Here is an 11,334-nt window from a genome sequence, read left to right as displayed (position 1 = left end):
CAGTCAAAGCTGCAATTTCATTTTCAAGCCGCCAAGGGAATATGGGCGGCTGTCCTCCGCCGACAAGCGTGGAATGCCAACCGAAAAAAAAGTGAAACAAGATGTTTCGAAAAATTCCAACGTCTACTATCACGGTACCAAGTACGGTAATAGCTGTAACAAATCTTTTTGCTTTTGTGAAGAATCCATTAAAAATCATCCAAAATATAATATAAAATATTGTTCGGAATTAACAAGTCGTTCGAACAATATAAGTTTATATTGCGACGAAGTTATTCCATCACCGTCATCGTCATCACCACCAGCGGACAAAAAAACAAGGATTTAGAACATACACTGCCTCCGTTATAGAAGAAATACGTTGTGGTGATTGTCCGAACGTTGTCGTAATAAATACGAGGCAAATTTGATCGAGCGGCGCAGTTCGTGGTACAAAGTTTGTGCAGTCAAAACATTTTGTGGTAAAAATGCGGTTCGTGGTGGTCGACATGCTGGGATTCCAGCTGCAAGACGGCGGCGAGGGCTTCGTCGTCAAGGAGTTGGCGGCATGTAATGGCAGTCAAAGCTGCCATTTCATTTTCAAGCCTCCAAAGGAATATGGGCGGCTGTCCTCCGCCGACAAGCGGGGGGTGCAGAGGTTGGAGGATCGCCTCCATAGATTGATATACACCGGGGGATTTGTCGACTATGCGAGGGTGGACGACGTGATAAATCATATTAGCGCACAGGCCGACGTCATTTACGTGAGGGGGCAGGTAAAGGCAGACTTTCTGGCCAAGAGGCTAGAGTCGTCGTCGGCGTGGAAGCCGGTTGATGACGGCGGACGGCGAGACAGCCACGTCGCCACCAGCACCAGCCCCCAGCCCGCCGCAACTGTACCTCCCCCTCCAAAGTTTGAGAAGAAGGCGAGGCCTAACTGCATGTTCCACAAGGGTGGACGGCGACGGATGTGCGTCCTAAATAATATTTCCGAATTACATTCATGGGTATACGCCAGTATACCCATAATTGTATAAAAAAAATTAAAATAATTTTTTTTTCAAAAAAAACGTTGTCGTTTTATTTTGATCTGCGCAACATGTATTATTAAAAAAAACATACACGTAAATATGAATTAAAAAAAAATTATCTCTCACGTCCCTCTATAAAAACGCCAGTTATGATCGGTGAATATTTAGTACTGCAGTTACTTTTGATTGAGAGAGAGATGAGGGTTGTGGGTTTTTGTTCACTTCTTCTTCTTCTCTACGCTATCCTTGCTATGTGCTCGACAACTGAAGACGACACGACGCTAACCGACCAGGAACTCTCTGATTATTTACAAAAATATGGCTTTCTGCCGGTGAATAGCGGGGGCGACGACGATGACGACGTGTCTCTCACTCAGATCGATCCGGTCAGTTTAGAGCAAGCGTTAATGGATTTTCAGGAATTGTACAATCTACCAATGGACGGTACTCTAAACAATGAGACCATAGCGCTAATTAAAAACCCCCGCTGCGGAATAGAAGAAAATGCTTTCACAACCGCCAATGCGGTGTGGAATAAAACGACCTTAAATTGGTATATTCAAGCCTCGGCACCCTGGCAAAGGATTCGATTACGGACGATTGCCAACCAAGTTTTCAAAATTTGGAGTTCCGTTTCCAATTTAGAATTCGCTTACAATTACATGAAGCCCGATATTCTGATTCTAATCACCGATAAATCGTACGAACATAAACAAAGCGTAAGATGTCAAGGCAACGGATCATGTAGTTATAAATTTGACGGAAAAGGTCAAGTTTTGGGTCACGCATTTTTTCCCAATACAAATCAAAAGTGTATGGAAATCCATTTGGATAAAGACGAAAACTGGTATTTTGGGAACGATGTGCCTGCGCCCGCACCACAAACGAGTTTGTATACCGTGCTATTACACGAAATCGGGCATACCCTCGGCTTAGGGCATAGTAATGATTCCGCGTCCATTATGTATCCATTTTATGGGAGCGTAAATACATTGGGACTCGATGACATTGCGGGAATTCACCGTTTGTATGGAGACAAAACGACCATATCAGTGTCGCCATCGACGACAACCACATCGAAAAGCGACACAAAAACAACAACAAAAGTTACTTTGTCACCACCACCACCACCACACTTGTGTAATATACTTCCGGATAATTTTCTAATCACTTTGAACCATCATATGTACGTGTTTTACGATAAATGGTGCTGGATACTACGCCTAGGTGATAGAACCTACACCGAACCAAAACGAATAGCCGAGTACGTTCCCATGGACAAAATTTCCCACATCTATCAAAGACCCAACGGACAACTCGTGGCCATTGCGAACAATTTATTTTATGTGGTGGACTTTCCTAGTTTTAGGATAGAACGTAAAGCGGACATTGAGAACCTGGGCGTTCCGCAAGATAAAAAAATTAACGCAATTTTCAGCACATACTCCGGCAGAACTTTCATCCTTTACGATGATAATTATTTCAACGAATTGGACGAGTGCAGTTTGCGTCCGAAAGGTCACGGCTTTGTAAACGAATTGTTTGGCCCGATTCCGCAAGGCGTGAACAGCGTGTTTCGCTACACCAACGGACATTTATATTTTTTCAAAAACAAAACCTATTACGAGTACAACGAATTTTTAAATAAATTGATCAACGCAGGACCCGTGGATTTCAGTCTATTCGGCATCAATTGTCCACGCGAGAGCGTGTTTCAACAGATTAAAAATTTGTTAATGAAACTGACGACTAGGGGGTGACCACGATGGATAAAATACTGTTGAGCCATCCGACGAACTTGAACAGCGAAGACCTGCTGAAAGTGCTCCCGGCACAATACCTCATAGAACGGGTGAGACCCTACGAATTGTTAAATATGTGGCACAAATTACCGGGAAAACATCAATGTAATTTTGAACTACAAACTCATCTGCCGTGTTTTGTGCATTACAATCGGCCTGACAGCAGAACCCATATCGACGGACCGGCTCCCTCGCAAAATCGGTGTTTTCATTGTTTGAGCGCTATAAAAAGGCGCTGACGACGTGGTGATCAGTGTCATTCGAGAACGCGATGGCTACGCTAAACGCCAAGTTTATTTTGTTGTCCACATTAGTGCAAAATATGTTTTATACTCACTAACCCAGCGGGGTAATTGAAGCATATGTGTGTTTCAAAAACGCCGATAATCGTAATTTTTCCTGTTCATGGCCGGACACCTGGACGCAGATGCATCTGGCGGCGAAGGACGGCAACCTGTTTGAGACTGAACTGCCAATGAGTACGGTGCACCAAAAGTAGCAGCAGCAGCAATGACTCTTTAAACAAAAAACAACTCCAGAAGCCTCCAAGGCAGTGGTGACGACGATGACAAGCACTTTTCCCCGAATCAAAAACAAACTATTTTCATTTGGTTATACCTGATCGCGTCCAGTTCGCTACTTTTGCTATCAAAGTGTTTGGTCAAGATAACTAAAACTCAATGTGCCGTCCAATTTCGACGATAGGATGGGATGAAATGTACTCATACTGTGTATGAGTTATAAAAAACAATGTAAGTTTTGTGTGTGTGTTAGTTGACTGAACAACAACAACAACAACAACGATGGGTGGTGATTGGGATGCAACATTTAATAATCACAGAAGAATTACGCCTACGCGTATTCCGGATACTACAGTAACGATCGATGAACATATGTATGTCGAGATGGATTGCGCCCAAGTATGCCTGTGTGTTAATGGACAGCAGCGACTAGACTTTACCCACGAGGCATTTTTGGAGTTTTTATATTTTATTGACGAGGAAATTGGAAATCTAAAATGGAACGACGTCATCTTCCCCCTAGGAGATTGCATGCAAGCGACTTATTGGCACAATTTTTGGAAAAATATTGAGAAAAGAAATCCCTTGCAACTTTATATACGAAGACGACCTGGTGGGTATACCCTAAAATGTTCAAACCTCGTCCAACTGACTTGTTTTCAATGTGTGGCTTTCGACGATGTAAATCCTTAACACTATTTGGTTATTCCTCGGAAACCAATACTTCAGTGATCCAAAACCGCCGACGAATACGAACTGCTATTAGGTCATTTGCTAATTGTAGCAAGAAAAATAGCTGCAACGAGGAAGTTGGATCAAGGGTTTCGAATTGTTATTAATGATGGGCCTGTGGGCGCTCAGTCTGTTTATCACGTTCACATACACGTTTTGTCCGGGAGGCAGATGCGTTGGCCTCCGGGTTAATAATTTTGTTGAGCTGTTTTACTCAATAAGTGTGTTATTAAAGTAATTTTTTGCTGCTGTATGTACCCCCTTTACAACTTATATAGCTTAAAGTCTAATTTAAAAAAAATACTTCGCTGTTACTAAATTATATATTTGGTTAAACATAAATTAAATATTTGAACACATAATTAATACTATCAAGTGAAAAACAGTGAAGGAGAATAATACTATCAAAAACTGTTTTTCTAGTACAAAAACACCCAAATTTAGGAAGCATTTACCAAAAAAAAAAATCACATTATTTAGTTCAAGTAGATCCAAATCCACCTTCACCTCTGACAGTGTCCCCTAATTCCTAAAATAATGAAAAGCAACTAATGCCAAACTTGGGAAAAATCATTTACTCACCTGTACTTCCTCCAAATCAGGATAGTAAATTTTTCGCATATGAGTTGGGCAATTCTATCCCCACTTTTAATATCGAAATCTGAGTCGGAGTGGTTAAATAAAACTACCTTTAAAACGCCCCTATAATCCTCATCTACGACGCCGGCTAAAAAATGCTCGTTTTACTCGTCGCGTCTTCAGAAACAAATTCTAAGTATATACCTCCAACGTCAATAAAATTCTTCACAGCTAATCCAGATCTGGGTGCGGCATTTCTGTTAGATTACTTTTACAAAATTTATTTAACACCTTCGAAACGACGCGTAAAAATGAGACGTTTCTGACCCAGCTCTTTTTATTGTGGACCAAATGGGTGCCAAATTTACACCAAGGGAGGGGATGGAAAACGCGCCAAACGGACGAAACCGTTACAACGGAATTTCGCATTTTTATATTTCTATTTTACTAGATTTTAATTGAAGTAATACTTGATTACATTCTTGATTTTTATTACCCCTCACAGCTATCACGTACCATCAGTACATAAAACTGAAAAAAAAAATTATATTAACACGCCAACGCGTCACGAAACTTCAATAGCGGCTCCTTCCAATGCGCACGCTCTTCCGAATCGTTATTGGTCCTTTCCATCTCGTGATAAGGCTGTCCTAGGAATCACGTGACAATATTTCAGAACAAAATAACTACGTCTCGTTGGACAAAAATGGCGATTTCGAATTCCGGCAAAAATTGCATCCATATGCGTGGTGGCAGGCCGATTTGGCCCAGCTCGACCGATATGAGAAACAAAATAAAAACTTTAAATTTATATTGGTTGTTATCGATTGTTTTTTTTTTTCAAAATACATGTGGTGCGAACCGTTAAAAAGAAAAACGGGTAGTGATGTGACTACACCCAAAAAACCTGCAAATGGATCTGGGCAAGGAATTTTATAATGGCAATTTTGAGAAGCTCATGGTCAAGCACGAAATTAATCATTATAGTACGTACAGTAAGAAAAAGGCTGCGATAGTCGAACGGGTAATAAGGACACTCAAAGAAAAATTGCATTGCGTACCGCTGGACAGACGTGCTGCCCTCTGTTGTTCAACAATACAACGAGAAACACAGAACGACGGGAATGAAACCTAATGCGGTGAATAAAAGTAACGCCGATTCACTTTTGAAGTGTGCTTTCAGTCACCTGAAAATATTCGGAGCTAGGAAATTGAAAGTGGGTGACGTGGGTTAGAATTAGTAAAGCCAAACACGTGTTTAACAAAGGATACACGCCGAATTGGACCACCAAACTATTGTGGTCAAAGTGCAGATCACGAACCCGGTGACGTATCTTCTCGAAGATATGAACGGTAAACCTATAATGGGAGGATTTTACGAAGAAGAATTGCAAAAAACGGCCAATCCTGACGTCTATCTCGTTGAAAAGGTTCTGCGCAGGCGCGGTAAAAAAGTTTTGGTACGCTGGTTGGGATTGGACAAGTCGCACGATTCGTGGATTGACGACGCGAATGTATTATAAGTCTCAGTGTCGATGTAACAGTCGTTTCGGGCGCGCATCATGGAGCAGCAGCAAATATCGCTCCCCCCCGAAGAGTTGTACGAATTTTTAACGAGCTACGACATACATTATACGCCGCCGCCGCCACCACCACCGTCATCACCGCCGCCGCCGCCGCCACCACCACCACCGGAAGTGCAACAACAACAAGTAAGAAAACCGTCAAAACGGCGTCGTAGTGCGACGACGCCCCCAAAGCCTCACAAAAAAAAAAGAAAAAGCGAAGAAACGGTTCAGCAGCAGCAGCATACCGGCTCATCCTCCTCCTCCTCCTCCGGTTGGTTCGATACGTTTATCGACGACGAAGAAAGAAGGGTGGTATGCGAAGCGTTCCAGTTGAAAATGGTTTTAGAGTCGCAGCTGGTGCGAAACGAGGACCGGATCAAAGAGACTAAAACTAAAATTGCCCTGCTGCAGAGCGAGTTACAAGTGGCGCGCCTTCACTCCGACGAATGCAGAAAAAAACTTAAACATTTTGCAAGTTTAGCGTCCTCTCTGCCCGCATCAATCCCATAGTTTTTTTTTAATTTTAAAAATATTATCGATGTTGATGTAAATAAAAAAAAATTTTAGTGTTTTTTTTATTTAGACACACACACACTCCTCCAAACAACAACAACAACTAGAACAAAACCTGTTGAATCGGAAGTGAAAAAAAATACATATACATTTTACATTAGAATAAAAAAAAAGACCAACATAAGCCTAATTTTTTTACAAATATTTTTTATTATTAAGTCGCAATGAATATGTGTGTTTCTATTACTCTTGAGGTATGTTGAGGATTTGTGATGTCATTAATAGTTGAGAGATTATTCAATGCATTCTTATAACCTTAGAATACATAAAGAATCTATAAGAGATACATCTATGGTAAAACGTCAATTTGCAAACACTAACCATAGAAAATTTTGGAAACATGTTAAATTTCAGCAAAGATATCTTCTATTGTACAAAGAATATTGTTTTTTAAATAGAAACTAATATATTCTATAGTAAATGAAAGGTATGTAATGTTTAAACTTATTGTTTATATTACTGTTTCTAACCTCTATTTGTTTTTCAGTTATAGAAAGATTCCACAATTTACCCTAAAATGGAATTATATAGAATATGAACAAGATAAATTATAAAGTATATATTGATATTACACAACTTTTAAAAGTTTCATTGTCAAGAATCATTATAATTCGTTTAAAATGATTTTTTTCGGATATGGATATTGGTATTGATATTGAAGGGAGGCGCGCTCGTGGGCGTCCAAGCATTTAGGCCACCAGACCGCTCTAGAGAACGTCGAAAATGCCACCCTTTCTATAGAAGGTTAGCAACTTCTTTAGTCTAGTAATACCATGCACTGAATCCCGATCGATCAGGGTCGTTCCGAAGACTCCCAATCTTGCTCATGTTAAAGCAAAGCACTCGGTAAGCAGAAAATACGAGGCTTTCTCCCTTTTTATGCAATCGGATATGGGTAAAGATAATTTATAAATTTTGTCGACTGAAAATTACTGTTTCATTGAAAGAATTGTAGTTACTTTTATATCAAGGAAATATCAGGTGAATGATTAAATCATGTTTAAAAATATTTATCATTTTTAGATTGAATTTTTATGTTTAGTAGAGTTTTACAATTTTAAATTTCATTTATTGGAAAAATTTCGATTATACATTTTTGTTGATGAAAATATTAATTATTCATTGCCATATTAAGATTATTGTTTGACTGAAATTTAATTGTTAGTAATTTATAATAATGAAAGAAAGAAAATTGAACATTGTTTTAATTTATCAATGAATATATAAGGATTACCATTGATTAGTTATTAAAGATACATTTTAAAATGAATTTCATAAAATAATAACTTTGAATATACTTTTGTTTTTCAGGTCTTTTAATTTATTGTTTTTTTATTTTCAGTAAATATGAAACTCCAAAATTAATACACACAAGGAACTATCATCATGAAAAATCGTTACATTTCAACTGAGATGGTTTGAATCAAAGATAAATAAATGTGTCTCATAAAGTTATATTAATTAAAAATTGTTATCTAATGTAATGAAATTTAGTTATTTTTACTTTAAATCACCATCCAAAGTATTAGAAATTATGATAGACCCAACTACAGTCAAATGATGGTAAGAAAACATATATGTCTATAAATTTCAAGATTCTAAAAATATCGTTATGGTCGTATATATAACAGGTATTTAATATAGAATCTTTAAATTTTATGTGATTTTATTTTTTATAACCTCTAATTTATTTTTATTTCATTTGTGATGATTATAGATTTTGAGAATTTGTTGTAGGATTATTTGATGCGGTTTTACAATGCCCTTCCGAGTTGCAAACTATGGTAAACGCGAACACAGTTAAACGTAGAAAATGTCAAAATGGGTACATGTCGACGAATTTTTAAATTAAAGGTATTTAATATAACATTTTTAATTTTTATGCCATATTATTTTTTCATAACCTCTAATTCATAATCGTTTTGTTTCCTATGGTAACAGGATTCAAAAAATTTGCAGAAAGAGAATTGATACAAGAACTAGATGTTTCACTACCCCCTAAAAAAAAAAGCTGACGTCCCAGGTAACAAATTAGACCATTGAAGAACCGCTTAGAAGAGGGTAGTTTAACAGCAAAAATTATCATCAATGAGTTATCAATAAAACGACTTCTGATAACTTCTAGAGAAATTATCATAAGAAATTAAATAAAAACCATCATTGCCAATTTGGAAAGAAAATTATCCAAGTAAAATATTATTCGGATAAATGAATATAAACACAGGTAAAGTTTTATCATGTTCAAATTATAAGTCGTAATTGATATTTGGTATAAAATTAACGTTTCATATAATCTTTTAAAATTATTTACACAATTCAAGTTAGTATTATTGTTTTTGTCAACATTTAAATGAATCATATATATGTGTAAGTATTTCAAATAGACGATTTTCAATTTATTTACTAAAATTGCATGATAAATTTAAATATTTTATTTACTTTTTTGACGGTAAATTTTTTTCATGTTATAATCCTGCAGATAAAAAACAAACCATCATTAACAATTTCCATATAAAGAATGCCTTCAATCAGTTATTGAACATGGACCAACTGATAATTTCATTCAAAAAATTACCATCACTATTTTACAAAGGCTTATATCATCTAAATAAAAAGAAATAATTAAAAAATATATATATTTATATGAATGATTGAAAACATGATAATTAATCTTAATTTTTTTTTAATATTTATATTATTATTCTTAATATGTATTTATGTATTTTTTAAATTATTCAAGTTTTTTAAATTTTAATTTCCTAATATTTCTTTTTGAATGTAAAATTTTCCATTTATTTCTCTCAATGAAAATTTAAAAATTATTATATATTTCTAGGTGGACAATAAATCACTACCGACAACTTAGTTATGAAGAATATCATTCATCAATTATGAAAAAAAAAAGACAATTTTATTAAATAAACAATCATTGAAACTTTGTAAGTATTCGTCGAGTCATCTAAGAAAATACTTCATTTAGACATAAATTTCAATTTAACAAGTAAGTTTTTTATATTCGTTTTATGTAACATATTACGTTTTTCGAGTTTAACACAAGAAATGTAAAACATAAGTCTACACAATCTGTCAAACAAATTCGGTATTGTTTACAGATTCCTCTTTATTTCTTTTAAGAAAATAAAGTGACGACAAGAAATGAAATAAAAGAAAACTATAAAGAATAAAATATCGTTTATTTAAAAAAAATAATTCAAGTGAATATCACATGTGATATTAAAAATATTCATTACTACATAAATTACTTCCCTTCCTAAAGTATTATAATTAAGGAAAAGGAAAAGAAACAATAATAATGCGGATAAGTACAGATTATTTTTAAATATATTTTTCGATATATTTTGGCATAATGATGTTAAACATCTCAACGAAATTATCAAAAAACTACAATAATTTTCTAATATTTCATCGCATGTAATTGCCTAATAATATCATACATAATATCACATAATTGCCTAATTCGTGAAATTAGCAATATGACATATTTTAATTCTAACGTGAAATTGGTGACGTCATTGACAGTTGCGACGTTATCCAATACGGTTCTGCAGTGCCCATCCGAATTTGAATCTATGGTAGATACAACCACATTCGAACACGAAGAAGAAACGTAGAAGACGCCGAGAGATTCTGTGGTGGAGCATTGCATGCGGCGGTTTAACCTTCGTTCGCTCCCGACAGAATCCCTTGTATTCGTCCTCAAAAGTTTGATATCGGTTTCCACTGTGTGGACTTAGTGTTGTTAGTGTTCAGTGCATGTTTTAAAGTTATAATCGTCGTCGGCCCCGTCGTTTTTCCCCGTTCACGCCGGTATGGAGGCCGGATGGTCCGCGGTGGAAGCGGGGGGTGTCGGTTTTTTTTGGTATCGGTCAAATTTGTTTTTTTGCTAGTTGAGCAAATATTGGTTATATGTCTTCTTTGTACGTGTTGGTCAATGACCAAAAGCGAAGATCCTCGACGGAAGTCGGCAATGGGCGAATGATCCTAGCAGTCGAGCCCAACATTTTTTTGTGAAACGCATAATTGAATTTGATCTGTGAAACGCATTATTGATTTGAAAAAAATAGTACTTTGGCGTTGGTTTGGGAGGGTGAGGTGGCGCGGCTAACACTGAGATAACACTGATCGTTTGGTCAATTAAGCGACTTGATCACACACACAACTCAAGCGGTATTTAAATGATGACAAACAATCGAAACCTTTTATATACTGTATTCCGATAGCGGAAAGTCTCGTTTAAAACATTTTTTTGCGGCGAAGGCAGGCGACGCGATGATCTCACCCGCCAAGGTTTCGTTTAAACATTTCGCAAAGCGATGATGTCATGCATCCGCTGCCGCACACCGGCGACGCGGCGGGCGATGATGTCAACCAGTCGTCAAACGCGACGGTAGCAGTACGCTATCGCACACAATCGCGCTGCAATTTACATTCATACCGCGACCAACGGTCGACATTCGAAGCGAAGCGGCCCCCCATTTCAACGACGGACGGGTTTTCACGGCAGCCCTCCCGAGATGGCGGGGACTCT

General features: G+C 37.1%; 2 protein-coding genes and 1 long non-coding RNA gene across 4 annotated transcripts; 2 read left to right on the top strand and 1 right to left on the bottom strand.

Annotated features, from left to right (window-relative positions):
* Window positions 1–1,261: 1,261 nt before the first annotated feature.
* Window positions 1,262–3,311, top strand: LOC132702865 (matrix metalloproteinase-25-like). Its single transcript, XM_060671707.1, has 3 exons — window positions 1,262–2,539; window positions 2,764–2,862; window positions 3,240–3,311. Exons 1-3 carry the CDS (start codon window positions 1,262–1,264, stop codon window positions 3,309–3,311), a joined length of 1,449 nt encoding a protein of 482 aa, XP_060527690.1.
* A 1,235-nt stretch (window positions 3,312–4,546) lies between these two features.
* On the bottom strand, window positions 4,547–4,909 carry LOC132702860 (deoxyuridine 5'-triphosphate nucleotidohydrolase-like; the record flags this gene model as incomplete). The annotated part of the gene is given in 4 exon segments (XM_060671698.1): window positions 4,547–4,594; window positions 4,648–4,679; window positions 4,682–4,792; window positions 4,849–4,909. Coding segments are annotated over 4 exon segments (252 nt in total), but the record flags the coding sequence as incomplete, so codon positions are not given.
* Window positions 4,910–7,085: 2,176 nt separating this feature from the next.
* On the top strand, window positions 7,086–9,738 carry LOC132703878 (uncharacterized). 2 transcript variants are annotated; one of them, XR_009619181.1, is made up of 6 exons: window positions 7,086–7,212; window positions 7,273–7,529; window positions 8,128–8,348; window positions 8,523–8,639; window positions 8,727–9,009; window positions 9,622–9,738. It is a non-coding gene; the product is annotated as an uncharacterized LOC132703878 (long non-coding RNA). The 2 variants fall into 2 exon arrangements; XR_009619180.1 differs by lacking the exons at window positions 8,128–8,348; window positions 8,523–8,639 and having other exon boundaries at window positions 7,273–7,631.
* The last annotated feature ends 1,596 nt before the right edge of the window (window positions 9,739–11,334 follow it).

Source organism: Cylas formicarius, unplaced genomic scaffold, assembly GCF_029955315.1.
Source record: "Cylas formicarius isolate icCylForm1 unplaced genomic scaffold, icCylForm1.1 PGA_scaffold_6__28_contigs__length_40554024, whole genome shotgun sequence".
In the NCBI taxonomy this organism is placed as follows: domain Eukaryota; kingdom Metazoa; phylum Arthropoda; class Insecta; order Coleoptera; family Brentidae; genus Cylas; species Cylas formicarius.
This window is presented reverse-complemented; position numbering and strand designations above follow the sequence as displayed.

Coding starts and splice junctions, on each gene's coding strand:
- LOC132702865 (XM_060671707.1), top strand. CDS start 1,262: ATGTGCTCGACAACTGAAGACGACACGACGCTAACCGACCAGGAACTC. Junction 2,540..2,763: donor GTCCGAAAGGTCACGGCTTT/GTAAACGAATTG, acceptor ACTGACGACTAG/GGGGTGACCACGATGGATAA. Junction 2,863..3,239: donor CACAATACCTCATAGAACGG/GTGAGACCCTAC, acceptor ACCTGGACGCAG/ATGCATCTGGCGGCGAAGGA.